The sequence below is a fragment of the Notolabrus celidotus genome, chromosome 11 (assembly GCF_009762535.1).
Source record: "Notolabrus celidotus isolate fNotCel1 chromosome 11, fNotCel1.pri, whole genome shotgun sequence".
In the NCBI taxonomy this organism is placed as follows: domain Eukaryota; kingdom Metazoa; phylum Chordata; class Actinopteri; order Labriformes; family Labridae; genus Notolabrus; species Notolabrus celidotus.
Genome location: NC_048282.1, coordinates 14,071,485 through 14,098,254, shown reverse-complemented (window position 1 = coordinate 14,098,254; position 26,770 = coordinate 14,071,485). Strand labels below are relative to the sequence as shown.

Sequence of the window (26,770 nt, the reverse complement as noted above, 5' to 3'; positions counted from 1 at the left end):
TTAATGAGCTGAATAGTTAGTTATATTTTCAGTAGCTGTAGTCAGATGTTAGGCAGAAGAAGCCATGTATTTACAACTGTAGAGCTTCATAGGTAACATCAAACAGCAGCTTGTTCTTTCGTCTCCTGTCATGTTGCATGGAAACTGGTACTGCACCCTAGTGGTCTGTGTGTAGACATTCTTTTTGCATGGAGAGGTGGATTGTGTAGTTTGGATTATTGTTGTTTCTCATTCATGTTTGAACTCAAGAAAAACAGAAAAGAAAGTGTAGATAAAGGTTTTCTTGCTTTGTTCTGTTAAATTAAGTCAAACTATGTGGCTTCTTGTAAAAACTCAGTGAGTCTGCATCAAAGATGCCTGAATGGACTCTATCTTTGCCACAGGTGCATCAGAATCCGCCATTTCAGACATGCAGGCATATATGGACATGCTAAACCCAGACATTGGCTCTGATATGCCTAAGAAGAATGAGACACCTGCTAATGCTGCTTCCAAGCCCCCACCACCACCTACCTTTCCACCCCCACCGCCTCCCCCGCAGTCTCCCCCGATTCCTCCACCACCTCCGGCCTACCCAGCACCACAGCCCCCCAAGGAGCCCTCATCGGCAGAGTTCTTGAAGGTGAAAAGCAACTTGCGGCACGTGGAAAGCAGCACTCCCAAGAAAGAGGTAAGTAAAGACATGACATACTCTTAGTTGAAGACAAGAAAAGAGAGAAGTCAGGGTTTCAAGGCTGCAGAAAATTCTCCTTCTTGGTCAAAATGAGTAAAATTACAGAACTGTTTAAGTCTTATCCATAATAAGAGCTGTTTAAATTCTGTAAATGATAAGGAAAGGAACTTCATTGCTTCCTTTATTATCTCCTGTAGCAAAGGCCACACTGGACCGTCCTTTACAAAAGAAGAGAAGAATATATCTACTCTCAAAACCTTGCGGCAGCAACGTTTAAAGTGACGCAACCTCCGACCATTCATGAATACAATCAACGAGATAGATTTAAATTTGAATGCCATCTTCCATTTAATCAAACTTATGATTTATATGAACAAATATAAGACGACATTTGGGAACTGATTCCATTTTATTTAAATCAAACCTCCAATTAATCAATCAATCAATAATTAAAACTGTATTTGTCTCACTATATTTAGATAATACAGATTAGTGCAGTTAACGCTGCAGATTTGAAGTGTGATTAATGCTGCTTTGATGAAGTTAATGATGCTTGTAGCCAAAACGAAATAATTGTTTTACTCATCATAATTAAGATGAATAACATTCATCTGGGATGTTGGAGTTTTTTTGTTTTGTTTTTTTTGTTGCTTTACACATGACTTATAAACTGATAGTAAGATATTGGTGACTGTAAAAGTATGTAAAGATAGAATATAAAATAAAATAAGACAGAATATAAGTTACTTTTCTAACAAATAACAGCAATAACAAACAGAAGATGATTTTACAACAACTTAAACCATTCATAAAATTCAAGAAAGTATTTTTGATATCAGGTGAGATCACATTTAGAGACAAATGCTTCAGGTGAACTCCAACATTCTGTGCCTGACTGTGCCAAGCTGTCTCATCCTGATGGGCTGCTCTGGCTCATATCCTGGAAGCATCCTAATGGGGCCTCATTTTTGCACAAGCTCTCCACAATTTGCTGCATGAAACAACACAGTAAGAATGCTACAGAGAAATATGTGCTTTTTGTCATCTATCTTTAGGAGATTGTAGTATTGATACAGCAATCCTATCACATTTATAACATCTATTTAGTGTAAGTGGAGTTAGATTATCTGGTGATTTGTCACCTGAACTTTTGCAACTTCTCCTCACCCTATTTCTTCACCTCAAGACTTTTTCCATCAATGTCAAGGACAGTGTTTAGGAAAAGATAAAAGGGTATAATTTGGGACTTTTGACTGTAGCCCTGGTCTTTTATGTGGGATAAAGCCTTTTGCATAACACATTGTTATATAAAGTAAGTTATGTGAGGCTTTCTTACACCTGCTAAAATCTTTTACCAAGACAGAAGATATTCTGAATTTTGTAAGCTACCTGTTTGCTGAACTTGTGACATGATGAATGATATGGAACAGTCCTAAAGAAGAAGAAGGGGTAAATTGGCCATTAGCTGCTTTTTTCCCTTGTGTCTAATCAGTTGGGCTATTTCTCTTGTGTAACAATGAGCCTTGTCTCGGTTCCCACAATGATGTTATTGTGTTAGCATGGCTAACGATTCTCATTACTGTGGCCGGTCTTCTGGGTTGGTGCACACAAAGGTTGTTGTGATGGGTTGATCTTAATTCAAGTAATTAATCTGGCTCCAGATCACTCAAAAGTATTTTTACAGGGCTGACAAGGAGCAGCAATTAAAAGTGGCATCAACATATGTAACAGTGCTGGTTCTGATGGTTCAGTACTGCAGCAAAGCACCATGAAGCTGGTTAATATATTAATATATAATATACATTACTAATGGTGTGTTCAAGTAACATTTAGATTCATACAGATCAGAGGGAACACTTTCTTAGAATAAGATTTGAATGATGATTGTGTCTCTGGTATGATGATAGCAAGTCTGACCAGTCAGGTGAACTTTCTGTCCTTTCCACCAGATACCATGAATGAGTTAAATATTTTCAGGTTTGGTTATTCAGTAAATACTTAGTTTATATATTTCTCCTTGTATAAAAGAGAGACCACAACATGTTCAAAGTGCAGCTTCCTGGACTTCTAATAGAGAGTCTAAAGTGCTATTTGTAGCACTTGGATCAGGATACATGCAGACATCATAAGACAAACAGATGCCTCACTATGGCTGGCCATATTACACCTCACTGAAACGCATCAGAGGCCATGTTTGTATTAATACATAACATGACAATATATTTTTTTATGAATGATATCTAACAATGTTATCATGCATAATAACAAGGCAATATGAAATATGTGGACAGAAAGGCCTTGTGTAAAGATATGCAATGCAAAGTTAGGTTTTGTTAGCTGTTACATAACCCACAACATGCCCTGTCTCCAGGGTTAGGAGCTGTTGTTGTGTGTGTGTGTTTCCGTGTGTGAACGCATACATCACCACTCATATAGGAGAAGAGTTTTAATTAGTGCCACCCCCACTCCTCTCTCCACCCCTCTCTCCCAGAGTTGGTACCCAGGTGACCAGCACCGGGTGCACCCTTGTTAATAATTGAGCAAAAGCTGGTGCTTGAAACACATGAACAGACACGCACAAACAGAGACAATTAAGATCAGCGTGTACCACATACATTACGAAAAACAATCTACCTGGAGTGCCATGGTAACATCCAAGGATACAGCGGATCAGGTGGACCAACATGCTTAAGCTGAACACATAACACAGCTTGGTGTATCAAAACTCATTAAAAACTTTTGATATTGACTCATTTAAAGATTGTGCCATAAAGCTGTTGAATTGAGTTGTAAGGGAAGGGAGTTTCAGCTGCTCATGTTGGTTGTTTGTTTGAGACTTTGTTAGCTTTCTTTGCTGCAGCTTCTCTCTCCTCATTTGTGTGTATTTGCTTTGACTGAAGTCAAATGTTTCGTGAGGAGGAGCCATACAAAAAAAAAGGCACGTTTTTGTCATTCAGACCCACAGTAATCTTTCCAGAAAACATGGACTTTGAGCTCTCTCCAAGGATTAGTAGACCTTCTACTGTTTTTTTTACTGATAATTCAGGGCATTGTAGGCTAGAATATGCTAATACTTCTAAAGCCTTTGAGATTGAGCGTGTTCAGCTATGATGTGGGAACAGCACCAAGGTCTTAAAGTTTTGCATAAGAAGCACTGGACAGAGTTGGGGAGTGGTTGGTCTGCGGGCTGGTGGTGACATCATTGCTACTGCTGTGGCTGGTCTGATTGGTTATTGATGAGGCCTGTGGTAAAGTGAGAGGGCAGGTAGAGTGACAGGCGTAGCACTGGGCAGAGAGGAGGTGACGTTCTGGATTCGGTGACAGCTAGCCTCAGTGGTCCAGACTGGAGGAGAACTGCAGGAGGGGACTCTTACAGCTAAGGTTGGTTACATATAGGAGTAAGAAGCTTTATTTTCTTCTCTTTTTTTCTTTTTCTTTTCTTTTTTTTAACAATTGGAATTATGAATGCTGTATCAACGGTTGTGTTACATATACACCATATTAGTTGCCCTGAAAACTTGGCAATTCTTCTAGTTTGGGGCTGTTTGAGCTGCTGTATTACATTGTTAACACTGAATGTGTTGTAACTATTCTACTGATAAATTGTGAACCCTTTGTCTGTTACTAAATGCTGTTTTTAAGAATGCATGTTATCTTTTTTAATCTGTAAATCACACAAAATCTAATCTGTAATCTGAAGAAAAATCACAGACAGATGCGGAACCATTTCATGCCCAGGCAAGACATGCTTTGGTAATGCAAGATTAGACTGTTAAAACAACTAACAACATAACAGTGTATTAATTCTGGCAGACAGTTGTGTATAATGGGAAGAAAGCCATGTCTGTCTATGTGTGTACGTTTGTGTGAGGGATGGGAGGGGGCGACATGAAAGCTTTGTACATTGGCTATTGTTGGACCACCTCCCTGGAGGATGACAATCAAACCATCTGTGGCACTCCCCTGCTCACATTACCCTCCCACCTGATGAGTGCACAGGGACCATTTCTTTGACAGCAGACATGAGTCAACAGTACTAAACAGGCTTATAAGATCCCAGAACATGACACCACAAAGGCAGAGAGGTCAGGGGTCAGGTGCCTATTATTTCCGCTTATGTTATCGTTGGACTTCTGCTTAACATCTGTGGCTCTTGTCTGGATTTCATGAGAAGTCATGGCATCACATGGCTTTAAAATGTAAATGAACACAAGTATTGTGCTGATTCCTGGATTTGAAAGGCAAAGTAACTGCACACTTAGCTATGACGGAAGAAGTGTTTCTGATAAAACTATTCTTTGTGATTTTTGGAATATACATGTTAAAGGGGTTTTCTTTGTCATACATTTTAACACTTTTTTTGTGTGGGCAGTGGGTAAAAAGTAATACCTAAAGGAAAAGATTTTTGCAAGTAGTTTGAGCCACAAAAAAAATGCAAATGAGAGGCTCTTTGCATTAGGAAAATGCAGTCACAGATTGGTTTCAGGAAGAAGCATGTCACAATGGTCGCTCAAAGTCCAGGCTGAACGTATTCACTGCTTCAGCCTGGTCCCTTTTTATGACAAACTGTATATCCTTACTGTATATTTACAAGTATACCAATAAGCAACATGCATTAGGTCTCATCAGACTGACAAGAGAGGAATATCCTGCCTTTACAACTCCTGTTGTCTGGGATAGATGTCAAAGTGGAAAGTGAGAGTGCTTCAGTGAAGGGACCGAGTTAGAGACCTCTGACCCTGTTTTGTGGAAAGAAGGGTCTCTCTTACATTCTTGGCAAAGTTCCACTCCAGTTCCTTTGCCCATGTCCTTAAATGAAAGATAAATGCTTATGGATTTTTTTTTTTTCGTGAAAAAGAATTAAAGCCTTGTTCTGTTATTGGAATAAGGCTGCTTTGGTCACGAGAAGGCTAATCTGGCAACAAAAGCGACTAAGTATGTGTTAAACTCTATTGTCCAACAAATGAAACATTCATTCTTAAAGCAGTCTTTAGCCATATTAAAACTATTTTCTGCCATTCGACACTCAACTTAGTAGAATCAATGATTCTATTATTTTGTCAACCAAGTACCTATGTGGGAGAGCCTATTTTAAGATGAAATTAAAGGCTTTAATTTTCTTTATTGGAAGAAAATGACATGATGGATAGCGCTTGATTACCAATCCAAATCACACTCATGTGCTGTATGATTCCCATGGTAAAATCTCTAAAGTAATTTATGATGTCTTAACGTGCAATTTATTTAGCTTTGGACTTTGAACAATTATTATCATCACCACAGAGTGATAAAGCAAATTTTCGATTTCACCATAACACTTGATATCTCTGGGGTCCAAGGTGATGTCTCCAGATTGCTTGTTTTGTCCAACCAACTGTCCAAACCTCAAATACATTCATGCAACACTCGTGTATAAGAAGCCACCAGTGTTATTTGATTATTCCAACATCAAAACAACTAATCATCTAACCATTGGGGGCTATTCTTTCAACCTAAATTACAAGAGGACAAATATGGTAATTACTTTGAGAATAACCTGCAAATGAAAATAACTGAGTACACAAAGTCAAAGCTACCAAATTGATTTTTTGTCACTTTCTCATATTTCTATCAGCTGACTCCTGGGGAAAGCCACGACAAACTACGACGTGTGGATTCAAATAGGAAGTCGAGGAGCTTCAGCAAGCAGCCCAGCACTGGGGACTACTACAGGAACCTGGGCAGCGAGGCAGCAGAGACGAGAGTGTACAAAGGCATGGCACCCAACGAGGAAGTAAGTCAGATCTGTGCTGTTTATAAGTACAACAATATGTCAAAACTAAAGACATGGTGATACATTATCCAGATGGTGAGGAATACCACATTTTTGGGCCTGTATGTCACTGCAGTAACCTTAATTACCATGACCCATCAAGCACTAAGGACTTAAGGAATTTGGCACCTATATTTAGAAGTTGCAATGTTAATTATTCATTACTGTGAGAACAGTAATATTGAGATATAATATCCTGTCTGTTTCCTTCAGAGTTCATTGGTTGTAATGTATTGATATGTACTAAAAATAAACGTGTCATGATGCATCATTGCTGCGTTACCTCACATACCTGGGTGTTCTGTCCTTTTTATGTGGTGCAGCTTTAATCATCAGTGAAGCATCTGAATTAAGTTGATAATTTCTGTTTTTAAATGACTTCACCAAATAATCGATTGTCACAAATGTCGTCAACTTAGTAAAGTTAAAAATACTGTGTTTTTGTTGTCTGTTGAAATTGGCATTTCAGCTTATCTTATAAAAAGATCCACTTCAAGATGAGATCTGGCTCCGTGATGGCCTGTTAGCTTAGGTTACCACCCTAACTGCACTATTTGACTGTGTATTGTGCTGCTCAGCTTGTTACATAATCTTGTGTCCTCTTGAGCTTTTGTGTTCGACCTGATGCAAAGTACCACCTCATTTAAATGGCCTCTTGAGACTCCACCCTGTTGTCTAAACCGTCTTAAAACCCAGAAAGGACAAATGCTCAGGACACAGTTCTTAAGTCACCAATGATGCACTCACTTGTTGCTCTATAACAAGAATAACACACCTGAATCTTTCACATTTTCAATTTACACTTTTTTTGGTTTGTTGGGGTTTCCAACTTCGCTTGTGTCCGTGATATAGCCTTCTGGCATGTTTTTATTCATGTACATACATTATTGTGGCTCTCCTTTCATGATGCAAGAAATGAATGTGGTCAACCTACACATGTCTTTGAGATTATATTCAACAAAGGGAATGGGGGGAAATGGAAAGGATAAATTCCTGGCATTTAGGAACTATATGCTGGGAGGATAGTATCTATAGCATTTAACGAAATAAGATGCTGAGTACATATCTAAATCAACTTTCCTTCCTCCTGTGTATAAAGTTAAACCAAAGAAAAACCTTGTCTCTTACTGCATGCCACCAAAGATTAGTGAGCAAATCACAGATTTGTCCCTCTTAAAACCTACACAGGAGGCTGAATCAATAGCGTGTATCAGACTTTGGTTAACATCCTTAGGGAGGTGTTCATGTAATGAGTATCAGGAGTGGGAATGTTCTGTGTGAGCCAATTAAAGCCTCAGTGGGGCCCCTCCTGGTCTCAGAGGGACCCTAGCAGATGGATTGGCTGATCAACTGGAGAAATGGCACGTGCCGCCAGGACCCATCTGGACACAGCCCTCCCCGCATCTCTCTAGGGGCCTTTAAAAGTAAAAGGGGACAACAATGAGGAGCACGCGTCTGAAGATGGGCAGAGGGGCGGGGTCGCGTCAAATGTCACGGTCCATTAATTTGATTCCAGCAGAGATATGGCACGCTTTCAGAGCGTGACAGAAACATGCGTGCTGGGTGGGGGGTTGCAGGGTCTGGGGGTTAAGGCCCTATCACTTGCAGTGACAGATGGCTTCTTCCCTCTGTTTACTCTCAGGAAATTCCCCCTAGAGATTAGGTCATATTAGCTGTGTAATAAGTAACAGGGTATTATGTCTTTATGAGGTGATTAAAGACGACAGGAAGCAGAGGGAGGGCACATCTGAAAGGGCTGCACACATCTGTCACTGTCGGCAGTCAGTGCGCAAGTATTTGATGCTCTCGATGTGTAACAGGTTTCACTTGCATGCCAATGCGAGGAGGGATAAATAAGTTAGAGCTAAAGATTCCTGTTTAAATCAGAACTTTTGGTAAAAAATAAAAACATTTTGTAGTCTTTTTTTTCACAAAAAGGTGAAGATATTGATGAGGTTACTTTTTGATGTATTTTTTTCAAAAGTTTTGTTTGAAATATAGAGCTGAAAAATGAGGGGAGGGAAGTGGCTAATTACATTTACTGAAGTTGCTGTAATTGAGCAGCTCTTGTACTGTGCTGAGTAGTTTTTAAATCAGTACTTTGCTTAACGTATTTCTCGTGTGAAGTATCGTCCTTTATTTTCTGAGAGTAATATAAAAAGTGAAAACAAAAAGGACATAAACTTTTCATCGACTGTGTGACTGCTTGCTGATTTGCTTTTGTCAACAACCTGACAGTCAGGTGAGCGAACATATAGAGGAAGAGAACATCAAGCTGAAACCACCATACGGAACACTCATGTGAAGTTGGAAATACATTCACAGATTTGGCCGTGTTATTAAATCATCAGCGTAAATATCTGTTACAAAACCAACACCTTTCTCCAACCATAGGAAGGTAGACACTAAGCCTTGACCTGATTTTCTGTCCTGAAAGCTGAACAATTTACAGTGGCTGTGAATGGCTGAAAGGCGACCTTCCACTAAGTGCAATGCTAAAAAAAAAATGTAACAAGAATATTCAGTGAGTTCAACCTAGAACGGTGAGAAAAAAAGAAAAGCCCATCACACAGTCAGGTTCTGCTGTTGCTTATACTGGAACAATTAGCTTAGAAAGAATAGCTTTTACATAATTTGGGGGTCACATCCTGCTTTTCAAATAAATAGTACTCAGTGCTTTCAGTACATTTTAAATAATGTACTTTTTATTCTTACTTGAATAGATTCACAGACTGAATCAATTACATTACTTTACATTAAGTTTACAGAAAAGTTTTGTAGGCCACCTGTTGCATACTTTTGCTAAAAACTGTCCAACTGAGTAATGAGTCAATATTATTCTATAAGAAGTGACAATATTAAGTTAGTGGGTGTTAATATGACTCTGCTCTGTCCCTCTCAGGGCTCGGTGTTGTTGGAAGAACCTGCCGAAAGCCCCACCCAAAACTCTGAGAACGGCACCACAGAAGAATCTGTCGGGCCCCCACCTCCTCCACCTCCTCCCCCTCTACCTCCTATCAATACAACACCGACACCCCCTCCACCTCCTCCATTGCCCCCAGAGATGCCACCCACCCAGAATCACTCTTCGAGGTGCAACTCTATCAACCAGCGACGCCCATCTTCCTCGTCAGGAAGTAAGAATCCCATTACGTTATCTTCTTCTCTCCAGTCTTACACTGCTTTATTTTCCCTTGTTTCCTACTTTTTTTTCCTGCCGTAAATATCTTCAAAAACTCTTCAAAAATGAAAAATGTAATTAATTGATGCACATTTTTCCAGTGAAACTTATTCTCATGCACATTATTGGACTATTATTCCCTGGAGGCAGAGCCCCAGATACCAATGGACACCGTTATCTTACTGGGTCAACATGAGTTGAGTCTGACTCTCGCATCCTAAATAACAGATTATAAATTAATGATGTGGGGCTACCATTACTCTGAGAACTGGTTTAGTGTTCAGCTATTTCCTTAAGTGCCCCAGGTTGCCCTGGATGCTGCTATCATACTCTGTACACACTGTTCTTGTCCCCCGTAAATTGAAATGAAGTTTCTCTATCATATACAACTTAAATTTCCCCCAAAAAACATGACTGATTATTATTTGATTAACTAATTGACTAATATTGCCCAATCATTCTTTTCCTTAATCTCAATCAACAATCTCTTAAATGTGTTTCTCTCTGAACTCCTCTCCCTCCTCCTGTTTCTCTGTTTGTTTCGTTTTCCTCTTTTGCCTGACATGGTCTTTCCTCACTGCTGCTGCAACAAGGCGGTGAATTGTCTGCCTCACAGACAGAGGGAGGGGTTCCGAGACATATGAAAAGTAAGTACAGTTTAAGGCAACTGATACATTTTAGTTTCTGACGGGAGAAAAAAAAAGTTATTTGTTAGGAAAAGAAAAAAAAATGTCTGGATGTCAGCCATGTCTGTACAGGCAAAATAAACAGAGTGTTTTGCAATATAAGAGAGTTAAGGTATTTTAACCTTCCTGTTATGTTCATTACTCTGGAACAGCAATATTGTTCCTGGGTCAATTTGACCCGGGGCATATTCAATTATCCAAAAGTGTCAGAACTAAAAAAAAAAACAATACACATTTTTTTTAATCTATTTTTTAACCCCATTACTTTAATTATCACAGATCATGGTTCAATGAGGATAACTCACTTGATTTTCATTCAAATTAATGGTAAAACTTTTTTTAATGTACATTGGAAAGCCCTAAATATAAGTACAATAGTTTTACATAGATTTTTGTTTATTCTATTTTACATTTTAATTTATTTATTTGTATGAAGTGATGTTGATAAATTAACACGAGACACCTCTTGTGTCACATGCCGCCCAGATTTTTATGCTGCATTTAGCTGGTGTGGAAGGCATGTATTGCCTAAAATAGACTTTATAAAGGGTCAATTTGACCCGCAACATTACAGGAGGGTTAAGTATCATTCATCTTTTTACGTTCCAAAAGTATATACCCTGTGCTTGAATTAAAATGCTACTACGTTGTACTGGGCACATCCTGATCTAAAAAGCTAAAGAGAACATCTACTTACATGTGCAGCCTGACTGCCCTTCAGTTTCTAACCCAGAGCAGAAAACCTATTGTGCGTGATGTTCGTCTAGAGAAGTAATTTGTCAAACGCTCTCTACCTGTCGCAGCCCCACCCTCCTTTGCACTCGCTCTGGTGTGCCTGCCGTGACCGCACCCTTTGCCCAAACAGAATGAAACCCACACTAACACATAACCTTTGACTCAAAAACAAACAATTACAAAAGGTGTATGGAAACAGTTAACTCAAGTCCAGCCTAATCTTTTGTCCTTAAATAAAATCTGATTGTGGAGCCTGGATTGTGTTCTGGAGCTCTGCACTTCAGATTTGTCAAGGAATAATGAATGAAGGTAGGCTGTGTCTGTATATCTACCTGTAGCTCTTAACACTGTTTCACTGTTCTCTTGAATGAGGTTTTATCTTAAGAGTTTTGGTAGCATTAATTCTGCTCTTGCAACAGAATTTGCTGAAGAATGTAATCTTCTGAGTGTAATTTTAAGAGCTGTCACATGTTGTCCCAAAGTGTGTCAAGGTTCAGTAACTGTTAAGTTCCTACTATAGAAGCAGTTTGAGTTTGTACCACCAGTGCACATTTACTAAAGCATGGGGGTCTGTGGCACCTCTGTTTTAGCAAAGTTGCGGTGAGCAGGCATACATGTCACTAATTTGTATAGGACTGAGCTATGTGTCTAGCTTGTTTCAGTGACGATTGGTCTGGTAGAGTGGACATACAAGCTGTTGGTTGACGGCTGATTCTTTGTGTGTAGTGTGTGTGTGTGTGTGTGTGTGTGTGTGTGTGTGTGTGTGTGTGTGTGTGTGTGTGTGTGTGTGTGTGTGTGTGTGTGTGTGTGTGTGTGTGTGTGTGTCTTCTTGTCTGTGTATGTGCATCAGTGTGTGCGTGAGAGGCTAACTTCATACATCCATGAGTGTGAGTGCGTGTGCATGTGTTAGTTAATTCCTTGCCGGCTTGCCAGTGGCTCGCTGTCACTTTGAGTTAGTGGTGATTCCTTTAGATTTCCCCCGACTGTGATGATGGGTCTTTAATAGAAAGCTGGGCTGGCCTCCCCGAGAGAGAGAGACAGACAGAGGGAGAGCGAGGGAGAGTGAGGAGGGGTGGGAGGCTAGCGGGGGTTTGTGTCCAGCTAGACCGTTGTGGTCGCCTCAACGGGAAACAATTTACAGGAAGGATTTTTTTCCACATTACCGAGTAGAAAATGGGTGATCATTGAGAGACTGAGGATACTTAAAGTATTGGAGGCTTACATTCACCAAAACAGGTGAGGTAACTTTTGGTTCTTTGTAGCTGGGCCTAAACACTTTAAATGTTTATGTTATATGTTTTTTTTTTAAATGTAATGCTGCTTAAAGAGAAATTTAACATTATGTTTGATCTGAACATTTCCAGCCGTTTTAAGTTTTTTGCATGAATAAAAATAAAATAATTGACACTTTGTTAGTGTTCCACATTTTGAGTTTACTGTTAGAATATTCCTATCTTTAATTACTGACATGTTCCTCACTGACTTCTTGATGTGCTTCATGACATAATCGTATAAATGCAAGTTAAGCATACAATTATGCGTCTCTTGTTACTTCTTCTTCGGTGTAGGCAGATATGCATTTTGAATTTCTTTCATTCTGTTTGTTCTTAACGTGTAACAACTAAGTCCCTTTGTGAAAGCATTTACAGCAGAGGTCGTAGCAGGGGTCTGAACTTGTTGCTTTGTTCACTGTAAGTAGATTAGGATCCCTGAAAGCTGAACATATATTTGACACGGACTTACTTTTAAAGAGTTACATGTTCAGTTGTTGCTTGGCTGTGTATCAGGTGACACTTTGAAAGAGGTTGTGTGCCTACCCTCTTTGGGCTCATTGTAGTGAAATAATTTGAATTGCTAGAAATGCTCCTCCCCGTCTATTCCAGTCCCTAATCAAAAGTTGCCTAATGATCTGTATTCTAATTGGTTTATTCGTCTTTGAAACCTGCTGAAGGGTATTTAGTTTCAGAAAGCCGTTGTTAAATCCAAGTGGTGTCACAATTATATTGACGAACCTTCAGCAAACTCTGGAACCGAAGAGTTATATAGAGAGAAAGGGGACGGTTCTAATCAATAAATGTAAAAAGAAAATTCATCAATGAGAGGCAGTGACTCAGAGCTCCGTACATTGAACTCCCATCACTGTTCAACATTCTCCAGGTCAGCATTGTTGCCTGCCTGATCAGATGAAATATTTAACAGTGAAATGCCACCCAACCCTTCTTTTGCTACCTCTTCTTCAGTGTCTCTCTCACTCTCCCCATCTCTCTCTCCCTCTATTCCATCTCTCTTTCTACCTGGTTTCACTTTTCTGTTCCATTGTTCGCAGGCACAAAATCCTTCAACATGATGTCCCCCACTGGAGACAACTCGGAGCTGTTGGCAGAGATCAAAGCAGGGAAGAGCCTCAAGCCCACACCTCACAGTAAAGGCTACACCACTGTGTTTTCAAGTACTGGACCCACAGGCAACAATGTATGTCCACAGCCTCCCTCTGTTACTGATACATTCATGTTACAAACAGTGGTACATTTCAAATTCCCTCAACAAAGAAATTCAGCCACAGTTCTTACAATATCTTTTGGAATTAAAAATAAAACAAAAAAAAGACAGAAAATCGACAAAATTAAAAAAAACATGCCTCTGATGCATCTCCACATCATTGTTGACCCTAAAGTAATAGATCTTTTATGATACTATCAATCTCAGTTTGACTTCATGCAGAAAAAGGTAATTCACTAGGAATTAGGGGTCATACTCCAGTAGGTTGACTTCTTTGGTAAGTTTGGAAACTTACTAAAGAAAAATTACAAAATAGCCAATCGTGAGGACTACAATTTTATAATTATGGCTGTACAGCAACAGCAGTGTTTCAGTCCCAGAGTCTGATTTTGATTCACAAAGAAAGACAGACAGATTTTTTTCTCAATGATTAACAGATTCCACATTTCTTCCCTTCTAAACTGTGTCGCTGTACAGTGCTGTGATTGTTCAAAATCAAGGCACGTAACACATTTAGCTTCCACAACAATGTCCTAATACAGTCTTCTAATTATATTTGTCTAAAGAAAGTGTTTATTGGTTAACCCCCCCCCCCCGACACACACACACACACACACACACACACACACACACACACACACACACTGTGTTCTCATGTCTGTTTGTTCTATTCCTCCAGGGCAACACCATATCTCCACCAGAGACCCGCGCATGTAGTCCACCACCCAAGCCGTCATCCCCCCCACCATCCAATAAGTCTGTCACCCCTCAGCCAACCAGCCCGAGTCCAAGCCCCAGTCCAACTAATTCTGGATCTGTTAGGACCATGTCCACTTCTGCGAGCTATGAGCAGCTGACCTCCAACTCAGTGATCAATGGGAACAGTGGAGGCAGCATGGCAGGAGCAGAGTGTGGGGGGCGAAAGGCGAGCCTTGCAGATGTGGAGACACTAGTGCCCACTCATGACGAACAGGGGAAAGCAATCCCTGAATGGAAGAGGCAAGTGATGGTGCGAAAGCTTCAGGTCAAGATGCACGAAGAGGAAGAGCACAAACGCAAGGTAGGAAAGATGTTGCAAGGCTGTGAAAAGCTATAGGGGTTTTTGCTGTGTCTAAGCTATCCCATTTGTGGTCCCAGAAATTTTAAATGCTCTGTAACCTTGATTATATATTTGAGTTCACAGCATAAACGGGATAGCTTGGCTTGGATTTGAGTGTGGATTTGCGTGATTTTCAACACTGTCTATATTGGTATTATGCATGACGAAGGTTGTCTCTTTATTTTTTCAGTGGAACATTTAGTTGAGGGTGAAACATTCAATGACTGTCAAGGCTATCATTTACTTTTTGGAAGTTTTTTTTAAATTGAATTCCATCATATGCCTTTTGTTTATTTCCAGAAAAAATGGCCAAAGTTATTCACAGCTCTTTGAGTCAGCACTGTTTGAAATGTTACTGCAGTAAGACTGCAGTAAGACTGCATTTAGTCAGACAAGGTATGAAGAAGTAGTTAATACTGTAGAAATCGGAATACTTGGAATACTTAATTTGATTGGAATGATTAAATTACCTTGAATTAACATGGATTAGCATTCAGCTTAGCTGACGGGTCAGCTGAATGCTAACTAGACAGTCGGCCACCAGTTAGCCATTTATTTTTACTATCGAACCACTCATTTATAGATAACTTATTAGCCTACATATCACTTAATGTAGTTATCTATGTGCTCACTCATTTTTAACATTATTTTCTATGTTGCCTTATTCATCTTTATGCATGCTTTTTTCTTATTTCTACCCTTCATTGATGGACAAAAAAGTCTTTGGAGTGCAGTGAGTTGAATACTTGGCTGCAATTCCCATCACAACATTAACACACTTGACTAACGGGTTCACAGTGTGGGCTGGTGTTCGGTGATGGAGTTTTGCGGCTCCAAGTTTGTACATGCTGATTCAGTGGTGTGATGCCAGGCCCATTCACACTAACCAGTTACTAAAAACAATAAATACATAACGTCTACTTGCGTGAACCATTTCACTCCTAAAGTTACAAAATGCGCCCAATAATATGTGTGTACAGGGAGGATAAAATGGGAAATGGAATGCCATCTCCTGCAAGATGTTTGTTTGTTTCCGGGTAGATAAAATGTTAAAGGGAGACTCCATACCAAGTTCAATGAACAGAAATAAGATATATGGTTTCCTATCACTGTTGGGTGATGACTGAAGTGTGTCAGTCTGTTGAACTGGTGCTAGAACCCAACAAGGACCCTACACTGTATTACAGTTAGGTGCTGAATTTCAGTTAAAACAGAATTCTTATTTGTAGCTGCCAGGGAAAGAAACCATGAAGAGGGATAGAGCAAATCTAGATTTTAAAAATTCTGTAGTATCAAGTGTTAAACTTGTTGATAATCTATTCATCCCCCTTTTAGTATAATTGATATGTAGTTGCCATTTCGTTTGAAAAGGACAAAGGTTTCTCTGTGGTCCTAGGCTCAAAATTAAAGTAGAAAGTTCTGTGCTTGTAATGAGGCAGTGCCATTGCACCACTAAATCCATGTAAATCCTGTTTGTCAAGATGGATTTGTACTGCAGCTTATGTTCACACCAGGAACTGAGACCTGAAGGAATGCCTCCCTCCTTCCCTTCTTTCTTGTCTTTTGGTCTCCTCTGAAATCTGATATAGTTTGCGGCAAGCGGGCACTACCAGCCTCAAGAATGGCACTATTCCCACATCCACAATGCCATTTTGGGCCCGTTCGGGGAACTGATGACAGAGGGTGACCTTAACCGAATTGAGAAGCAAATTGAGAACCTGCAGGTCATGCATAAGGTCTCAGAAGTTGAGAAGGAGCTGGAAGAACTTGAACGGGAGCTTCACCAACTCCTGCCAGTTTCTGCTGCCTTAAGTCAAGGGCACTTCTCAGTTAACCCCAAACAGGTGCATGGCCAAGCTGAAGATCTTCCAGCATGGTGCAGTAAGATCTCTACCCTGCTCAAGAGTATGGCTATTCTTTTAGCCACATTAGGGGGAAAAGAGATTGACATCTTGGATCTTATACATCCTGGGTATTATCAAGAAAAAGCAAGGATTGTGAGCACAAGTCAGTCTGAACCAGCAGGATCAGTTGGTACTGGAATTATTGGACGGTCTCAGTCGTTCTCAACAAGAGAGGATGTAGAGAATGAGATAAAACAGTGTGGAGTCTCAGTAAAGAACCTCATGGCCAATTATGAAATCCAGGGTCAGGAACAGTCTGCAGACAACAAAGCAAACAGGGTGTACAAACGAAAGCGGTCACTTCCTGTAATAAGTGAGTCCACTTATCATCCAGAGACAATTTGTGAAGGTGATGCCTCATGTATCTCTGACGCTCCGTTCCATACAAATGGAGACTTTTCTTTAGTAGAGGAATCAGTCTTACCGCTCATCGAAGAGCCAGTTATCGTTGCCTCTCATGCTCCACAAGTATATTCACCTGCTGAGGCAATGGCTCCAACCAACATTGAACAGTTCAACCAGATTCTTTCTGCAGACCCTATTTTAAATAACGATCAACTAACAAGAAGCTTGGAGGTGCAGACAGATCTTAGTTATGTCCAGGAATGTATTGACATGAGGAAAGAGAGAATTGTCTTCTTGTTCCTCGAGCACTGGCGGAAGTACACTCTCTCTGAATGTTATCGAACTAAACACACAGGCACAAAAGGAAATCATTTGACTGTTGGTTGGGAGGACTATGATCAATTTAGTGCACAGGTTGGTGAGGAGATGCAGAGTGAAGATGACAAACTTCTTCTTTTCATGAAGTCAAAACAGGTAGTAGGTAATCTGATTGGTCATTGGAGGACAATCATGAGTCAAGTGCCCACACGCCAGATCCGTAGACTGAGTCGGGCCCAGATGATCTACTGGCCAGAACACTTCTTGCCACACATCCATGGGTCACCCATGAGCTATGAAAGCCTTACCCTTGACCTCTTCATGCTTGGATACTTCCAGTTGCTTGAAATGACCATGTCTCGCAGTGAGCGCAAATTCCGCCACCTCTTGTGCTATGAGATGTTTGACCGCCTTGGTAGTCATAAATGGGAGGTCATAAGACAGTTCCACAAGGAGGTCATGGAGGAAATTGAGAAAGGAAAGCGAGACTGGTCCGATGGGTTTGAAGACATAAAAATCAAGTATTTTGGAGTCTGTGACAGTAGTGGAGGTGTTATGACGGCTTCTCTGCGCTCCATGTCCCCTGACTTGTCTATTATGCCAATGCAAGAATCAGTCCCTCCCGCGCCTTCTCATCCACCACCTCCACCCCCACCTACCCATCCTGCACCCCCACCTCCAATTGCACAGTCAACCCCACCACAACTTTCCCCGCCACCTTCACAATCAGCTGTTTCTCCATCATCGGCGTCACATGACAGCAAATCTGTCAATTGCCAGATAGATGACCAGAGAGCCCTAAAGGAGACATTGGAGGACAGCGCTCATGTAGTTAATAAAGCCAATTTGCAGATGTCACCAACTGTTGAAGTGGTTCCTAATGGAGTCAGTTCAGAGCAGGCCCATAAGCAGAACCTGACAACTGATAATGTAGTCATCACCAAGGCTTCAGCTGATTCGGATAAACTTCCGGAGTTCCCAGAAAGCTCAGGACGAGATCCAGCAAAAGTGGCTCCACCTGTTACTGATAAAGTCTTAAAAGAACCTCATGTTGAAAAACCTCCACCTAGAGATGAACACAATGAAGATTCAATCAAAGTGATCTATGAGCTCAAAGAGTTCAGTAATGAAGAGATCATCAGATACATTGACAGAAGCTTTGCTTTTTGGAAAGAGAAGGAAGCTGAGCTTTTTGATGTCTAAGGTCTACATTTAGTGTTCCCCAGAGGCCAAGTTCACCTATTTAACCAGGGAGGAAATTAATCAAGTGCTTTGTAAGGGATTCTTACCTGCAAAGTTGAGTGTCCTGAGAAAATCTGAGAAAGAAAATGGGGCGCATGATTATTTGGGCTATGTCACAAAAGGCCTTAGCAAAGCAAAGATCATTCACTCTGGGGTATTGACTGACCTTTTTGTGAATGCCGAAATATATGAAAAGAAAGCCTGTGATTTCAAAAGACACAAAGCTGTCAAATAGTTTAATCAAGAACTATGTTGAACAATGAGCTTTTGGATACAGTTAACTAATTGCCATGGTACACTATTTCTAGAAAACACGTTTTTTTTTAAGGAAATTACTTGCCATAAAAGTCAGCTAGTGTGTTTGTTTTGATCGTCTTTTAAATGAGCAACATTCCTTTGTTAAAGTCTTCACACTTTGTTTGTATTGAGTACTTCAGATGTAACTTCATTTTGAGACAAAGACTTTAAACAGTCTTTTAAAAATGAAAGGCAGAGAAACTAGGTCTTAGGTGGGTTTGGAGGAGATCAAGGTTAAGAGGTTCACAAATGACCCTCATCCTTTGGTCTGTGACCCCATGACTTTGTTAATACAATGTGTGCCTTTCAATATAGATTAAAAAGATTAACAGGTGTGGGTTATGCAGGGCTTGAAGACATAGTTAAGTCATTCTGAATCTGCAGTTTTAAATTTTCTGTCTGAAATGGAAGAATTCACTTGACAAAGAGAATAACTATACGTTTAATATTTTTCCATGATGATGATTTTATCCTTTGTTTAAGGGGTTTCGTTAAACTTTCTTCATTTAAGTGCATAACTATCATTTGGTTTTTACATTGCTGTTTGAAATAAAGTTGGTTGACATTTTTGTGATGAAAGTATTCCCCTAAATCTAAGTTATTCCACTGTGACTACATGAGTTGGGTGACTCAACTGAAACACATGACCAATAGCATAGGTCCTTAATGTTAGTAACTGTCTGAATAAAGATCCAGCTAATTCAATATATTTTGAATAATCCCACTGCTATGTGTACTCATGAAAGAGCCAGTCTGAAACACAAAGCTCTAAGGGTGCAGTCCTCCAATGTAATGCTTAAAGCAGTGAAGAACCGTACACACTCCAGTGTCTCCTTTACAGCATCAAGATTACCTTCAAATAACCCTCTTAGCACCACCTGCTGTCATGCTATCTATGGCTTACAGGAGTCATAAGGAGGTTACAGTGAATCTTGATCAACTCACAGACCAAAGGGGGAAGGCGTTTAGCTGGTAAACTTAAAGGTGTATATATAGATTGGGATTTTATGTGGTATTTGATTCCCAATTGTTAAATATAAAAGGCACAGTAAATGGTACTGTGAGTAGTGATGTTTTAATATAAATGTTATATCTTGTAAAATATATACAGAACTTTTATTTGTGCCTCTTTTAATCTGCAAAGCTTACACACGGCACAATGGCAAGCATATGTGTTACTTGACCATATGCAAGTTACTATGAAGTCACAGATCTTGAGAATAAGAGGATGACCCATTCCTTCTCATGGGCTGCACATGGATTTCAGATTCACAGTCTTTTGGCTACACTCTCTGGCTCACATGCAAATAGTTTGCCAACACATCCGGGCCCTAAAACTGATACCTTTAGTCCCATTGAGTATAGGTTGAATAGCACAATTCAAAATAGCAGGGTGTCATTTGAATTTTTCTACTTTCATTGTGTTAATGCAAACATTTCAAGCAACTTTTCAGACATAATAAACAGCTAGCATCATTGTAAACTTTTTATTTATAAATATATTTTTTAATTAAATTAATAGGCAACATGACAAGGCAGGACAACAATTTACCACACAGATGTATCATGTTGAATTCCTGTATTGAGTGTTTTCTCTGTGTTCATCCAGCTTCCAATCAGTTCTTTAGTTCCTCTCAAAGATACTGAGAGTTGCTTAATGTAAGTTAAATGTGCAGTGAATTAACATTAACATGGCTGTGCTAAAAGGTCAAAGAGGTCACTGATTGAGTGAATAAGTCCATAAGTAGGTGTGCATAAATCAAGGAACTAAATACAACGCAAGACAACACATGTCAATTTCAGTAATTATCCATTGGTTTACATGTGTTCAATGCATACAACCTGTGTTTAGGTGTGTGACAGAGATATATACAACATTAAACCATATTTTAAAAAGTACATTTCTTCACTGGACTTGATAGTGTCATTGAATGTCATACCTTTGGCCCAAATTAAGGTGGTACACAAGTGAGTCTGTGATTTGTAAATTAGCAGACACTTGCCTTATCCAGTTTCCGTGCTATGTAGTTTGCAAATTTGGTGCATAAGTGCATTTCAGTTCTCCTGTCACAGCAAATCTATCATTACATTTTCATTTCATTTTTATTTATCTGTAATTCCCAGGGGAATCTTTTACAACCACTGTGTAGATAATCTTACCTTGATTCATGGTTTGTCACAACAAATGAAAAGCTTTGCTGAGAGGAACTTAAAAGAGTGATGTATATTACCAGTCTGGCAAGATGAGAAGCCCAAGTGGATGCTATCTCTGTCCTTGTACCACCTCCAATTACAGCCCTGAAAGAGAGAAAAGGATCCAGTTACTATTTGTGTGGTTGCCTAAGAGAACATTTTATGAAACAGAGTCCTGTCCTGTCATGTCCTGTTAAAAGGCTTTACATCTGTATGAGTAAATAGTAGAAGAGTACCTATTGTGAGCTGTGTTTGTTCTGATAAGTGCATGCATCACTTTACACTGCATGCTATATGCAATGCCTATATGGGTGTTCCATAGAGGGTATTTGTCAAAAATGTGTATTCAGACTGTGTTTTATCAGTTCCACTAATGTTTTCTACAGTTGTTCCTCTATGCAAATGTTTGCCTGAATATCTCAATACCACTTTTGACTGACATTGTGGTTTCCAAAGGTCTTTATACTATCAAAATGTTTTAAAAGAATAATAACCACCTTAAAAATCTAACTATTGACTGCAGTTTCAGTAAGCAGGCTTATTGAGTTATCTGGATAACTATGATGAGGCAGACCATGGAAATGGTCTGCAACACACATGGAAGTAAGTATATGAATGAGTGCTTTATGACTATTTTTGGCACAATTGGGTCTGAAGTTTTTCTAATGAAGAACATAAGTGTGGGACACAGTTTAAAGCACTGAATGTTATTGAAACCATCCTTTATATCATTCTTCTTTTACACCTCCCAAATTGATAGCCATGTAGGTTTCAGTATTTTCCCAAAAATATATAAATCACCCTCATAACATTGAACCTATGACGGGAGTTGGATCACTTCATGTACTGCAACATCAAAGTATGTGCTGTATTTCTGTAGTGAAGGTAAATTTTTTTATGAAAACAGAACTTTTACAGGTTTTTGATTCCCATCTCCTCACCTGGGGATGAGGTCATGAGTAGTGAGATAGAAGAGCCCCCTTTTACTAAATAATTAAATAAATAAAATAAAACAAAACTTTACTAACTGGTATGGGCCTCTATCTCTGTCTGTCCCCTGAATCCCTCTGTCTCTTTACAGACTGAGGAGGAGGCTGCCCGCCTGGCATCGCTGCCAGCCTGGAGGAGAGACATAATGAAGAAGAAAATGGATGAAGAGAGGTGAGCTGTTTAAATCCAATGCTTATCTCACACATTATATACATTTTTTTTCAAAGCAGACAATGATTATTTAAGTTTTCTGTAAGTCTTTACTTTTTTGAATGTATATTTTTTTGTTTTTTATAATCTCATGAAATAAAGGCTTTAGGTTATTTATGTACCTACAGTATATCTTTGTTTAACCATAGTTCTGATGGTTATTTTACTTTGTAATATCAGTATTGCTTTTGCTTGTGGAATAACTGTTGTCTCTCTTAAAGATATTTAAACATTTCTTTCTTGTGCTTCTGTGCTCCTGTCATGACAGGGAAATAAAAAGGTAAGAAAGAAAATCAATTCCACATGGAAATGCTCCATTAAAATTAAGCTTACCAAAATGCACTAAGTGAATGATGTTGAATATGTAATTTTTATAATTTATAATATCCCAAAAGGTAAAATCATATTATAAAGATATTAAGATAAGATAAGATAACATATACTTTATTGGTCCCCCAATGGGGGAAATTATTTTGTTACAGCAGCTTACAACATGGGACAGGGGAATACAACAATGTACTAACATAGTTAAAAAATATAATTACAATAATAATATCAATGATAAAGGTAAAATAGAATAAATTAAAATACAATACAATAAAATAAAATACAATACAATACAACACAATACAATATGGCAACTATTACAGATGTATACACACTATTTACACTTCTATCTGATAAATAGATAGGTAAGTTATTGTACGGTTAAAAATGGCACCAGGTTATTTAAAAAACATACACAGTATGAAGAACAGTGTGATTCATTTAAAACTGATACGTGAGGTGGGGAGTGCCTTTTGTACTACTACTAGAACGTGATAGCCCATTATAAGTTATCAGTTAAAGAGAGTCGTCAGAAGGAAAATTGTGGAATGGTTTGTTCAAACTAAGTAAACAATTTTTTTGTTTTTGTAGGACTTGCCTAGATGGCACTCCAATCTGTTCTTCTATATGTTTTTCTTTTCTCGCACTATAAAAGTTAACAAAAGAAAAAGGTGTGACTCTTACCACACAGAATATTTGTATGTAGGCTGCTTATTGTATTTGTAAAGGGACCGTGTACAATATTGAACACAAAAATAGTCATTTGATGTACTTGCACTAGAGTTCACTAAAGCTGATTTATGTGTTTTTAAAGAGTAAATACAGAGGTCGAAATGTAAAAAAATTTATAGAGATGCATGTAATTGGCATTGGTGGCAAGCTAGCAGGAATTGTCTTTCCAAGGCCTCGTGCTAACATCTGTGTAAATAACACACACTACCCGTCAGGTTGAGATGTCTGAGGACTTGAACATTAATTTTCAAAGTACCCCATGCCACTGTCTAATATCAAGCTACTAGAAAAAATAACTTAATGACTTGGTAAAAGTGGTAGTAATGAAAAAGTCTGGTTACTTCGCCAGCCAACACATTCTTTTTTTCAAAGCGTTTTATTAGCTGAGCTGCTATACCTTATGTCTCATTCACTATAGTGATGGAGGGCTGTAGTGTGGTGTGTATGTGCAAGGTAGGCTAATCCTGTCCGAGCAGAACTACCTTAATGTGGATAAGGCACTAAAACATGTGGGTTTCACTTATTACATTGTGATTGGCTACTTCCAGGGACATAGTAATGTGCATTCTGGCAAATTAGTTTGGCTTATTGAGACACATGTTAAACTCTGCCATTAACTCAAGAGTTAATGTGTTGAGTGAATTCACCAAGTGTAAAAACATTTTTTGTAATCAAATAATCCTTCCTATTTCAGCAAAACAACACCCCCTCACATTAGGGTCCCTTTTAAAATTCAGTTTGAATCAGCATAAAACATTTAATGTAAAATAGAAGACATACCCCTCATTTAACTATTCTACATGACAAATAAGATCAACCAAACTACAGTAGTTGATTCATATTGTCAGTAACCTGTCACTTTAAACAAACATTATTTTTAAGCAGACATGTAAAGTCTCCTGTACACTTGTTATATCTTTTTTGGCCCTACAACTTTTCTTTTTCCATGCAGAAAAGCAGAGCAGCAAGCCAAACAGGCAAAAGAGATAGAGGAGAAGTCGGAGCTGGATCGAATACGGACCCTGGGCTACGACGAGACCAAGCTGGCCCCCTGGCAGCGACAGATCATTCTGAAGAAAGGAGATATAACCAAACAGTGACCTAGGCCATCTCCTCCTCCTCTGACCTGCCGCACTCCCATTGTCACCCACTCCAAGGCCTTTACTGAACACCTAGCCCTCCCTGCTCTTCCACCCTGTACTCCACACTGGTCAGTTTTGGAAGAGTTTGTCTCCTTTAGACCCTATCACCCTCTCCGGCTTCAATAAATACAGGACCATACAGTGGTTCCTGCTGTCCACACCGTCTTTGATATACCTCATATTGAAGTCATGTGGAACAGACTCTTTGTCCTCTTGTGCTGACAATATTGGTAACATGCACTGATTGTCCTTGTTTGAGGCACTTGTTATAAATGCTTGTGTACTCATCTTAATTCAGATTTCCCTTAGTATCTATAAATTGACTTCCCACAAATCAGTAGAATCCATTTCACGTAAAACACACATTTGAAATAGGTGGAATGGGGCTACTTGTGGGCGTTTCTGCCAGGGTGGAAAAAGCCATTTCATGTATATTTTTCCTTCATTACACATTCATTGTAATGTTATGAATGCGAATGTAGCTCTATAACAGTCGAGTCATTTACAGATGGCATGGGCATATTTTGCTAATGCATTTGGTATGTAGATGATGTCTAGTTTTGTATCAAGTTCATAGAAGCACTTTCTTAACAGCTTCATTTTACTGCCAGAACTGTAATCGTAACACTGCTCAAACTAATCTGTTTCTGTAGATGAGCTTGTTTTCATTTCTCTGTGGGTTTTAAATATTAATATAGATCCTACTTAAATAATATAAAGATTATGTAGCTGTGCAAATTAAATTTTATGAATTATCACTGACAAAGCTGCATAGTACAAGAATTGAATTTTCTATATGTGACCTAAATGTTAAGCATTTGATCATCAATATGAGATGTTGTGTGCATGTGTTGCATAATGTGTATCAAGAATGTTATGGCGTATTATCAAGCACATCTGACTCCAGGACCTTAGATTGTCAGTGATTTACAAACTATAAAAGAGACCATTTATATGTTCAATCTAGAACTGTATTTGGCCTTTTTAAAATAAAAATCTAATATCTTTGTCTTACTCTAAACAAATCTTCTGCACACTGAATATTACATGAGAAGAAAAAAGACATTAATTTGTCTTGTGTCTTGTTCAAGCCTTTATCTCATGAACCTGGAGGAAACATTTTTGATGAGAAAATTAGCCTACAGAATGAAGAGACATGTATCTGTGTAGCACTATTCCTTAGATAATGCCAACCGTATATTAGTGGAGTCCAGTGTCAATACTCATTCCGATGTCTTTCACTGAAGTGTTGGATTACTTAATAAGTTAATATGGCTTTTGTTTTACTGTATAATTGTCCATACACATCCCGAGACAATTGTATGTAATAGGGCTGACACAAGTACCATGAAGATTGTTATAACCAAACAACAAATTGTGTTGAACAGTTCCTTTCAGTCCCAGATTTTCAACTATTTTTAGAATTGACACACCTGTTCAGCGTGGTTTTGTCAACCTGGGGCTAAATATGATAATATGGTTGAATGTAACTGGAAGGGTTGAACTAGACACCTAAGTATTCCCACATGATGGGAAACATTCTCTCTCTTTCTCACAATTATGTTGGATGTATATTTATTTGAAGGGTCTCGAGTATACACATTATGTCAAAGTGAAAGGCATGTCTGTGGTTTGGTAATCATTTGGAAATCTTCTAATTTACTGTCATCGGATGCCATATGATGCATAAATTTAAAATTATGTAAACGTCATTGCCATTTGATTTTCTATATATATTTCAATTGTGTATATAGTGTCCCTCAGAACTTTGTCCTTTCTTTGTTTCCATAATGCATTATATTACATGTCTCAGCCTTGCTTGAATAGACTGTTGGCTAATTCATGTGTAATTATATTTTCAGACAATAAATGAAAACAATAAATCTTTGATCACCAAACAAGTCCAGAGTGTGTTATTGTTCTCCAACAGAAACACATGTTTAGTAAAAACTGTAAGAGTGGTATGACACGAAAAAAAAACTTAATTCTAAGAGAAGTTTATATAATTTTTTATTCATACTGTTACTTCACTAGTAATTACTTTTATGGGGTCTGTGCCCTGCTGTTTTGATCTGAGGTATAGAATAATTTTTAAGCTTTTAGAGAGTTGACATGCAGAGCAGATTTTGAATAAAATAGCAAATAATGATAGATAGATACCAACTGTTGAATTTGCAAAGTAACCTATACAACTTAAACAATGAAAGAAGAGTTTAATATAAAATTTAAACCTGAATGATTTTAAAATGAATACAACCAAATGACAATCAATGTCAAAAATCAAAATGAAACAAATGTTATGTAAAATAGAAATAGCGCCACAGATTGTATTTTGTGGGAGTAGGCCTATAAATTGAAGCAAAAATCTCTTTATTTTGGTGGGGA

General features: G+C 38.7%; 1 protein-coding gene across 1 annotated transcript in view; it reads left to right on the top strand.

The window, feature by feature from the left end:
• espn (espin) overlaps positions 1-26,286 on the top strand; it is a 48,096-nt gene extending 21,810 nt beyond the window's left edge. The window contains exons 7-14 of the mRNA XM_034695354.1: positions 384-670; positions 6,288-6,446; positions 9,388-9,622; positions 13,414-13,559; positions 14,266-14,646; positions 22,066-22,145; positions 22,453-22,464; positions 24,196-26,286. Coding sequence (XP_034551245.1) covers positions 384-670; positions 6,288-6,446; positions 9,388-9,622; positions 13,414-13,559; positions 14,266-14,646; positions 22,066-22,145; positions 22,453-22,464; positions 24,196-24,343 — 1,448 coding nt within the window. The 3' untranslated portion in view covers positions 24,344-26,286. The remainder of the gene's footprint in view (positions 1-383; positions 671-6,287; positions 6,447-9,387; positions 9,623-13,413; positions 13,560-14,265; positions 14,647-22,065; positions 22,146-22,452; positions 22,465-24,195) is intronic.
• Positions 26,287-26,770: the final 484 nt, after the last annotated feature.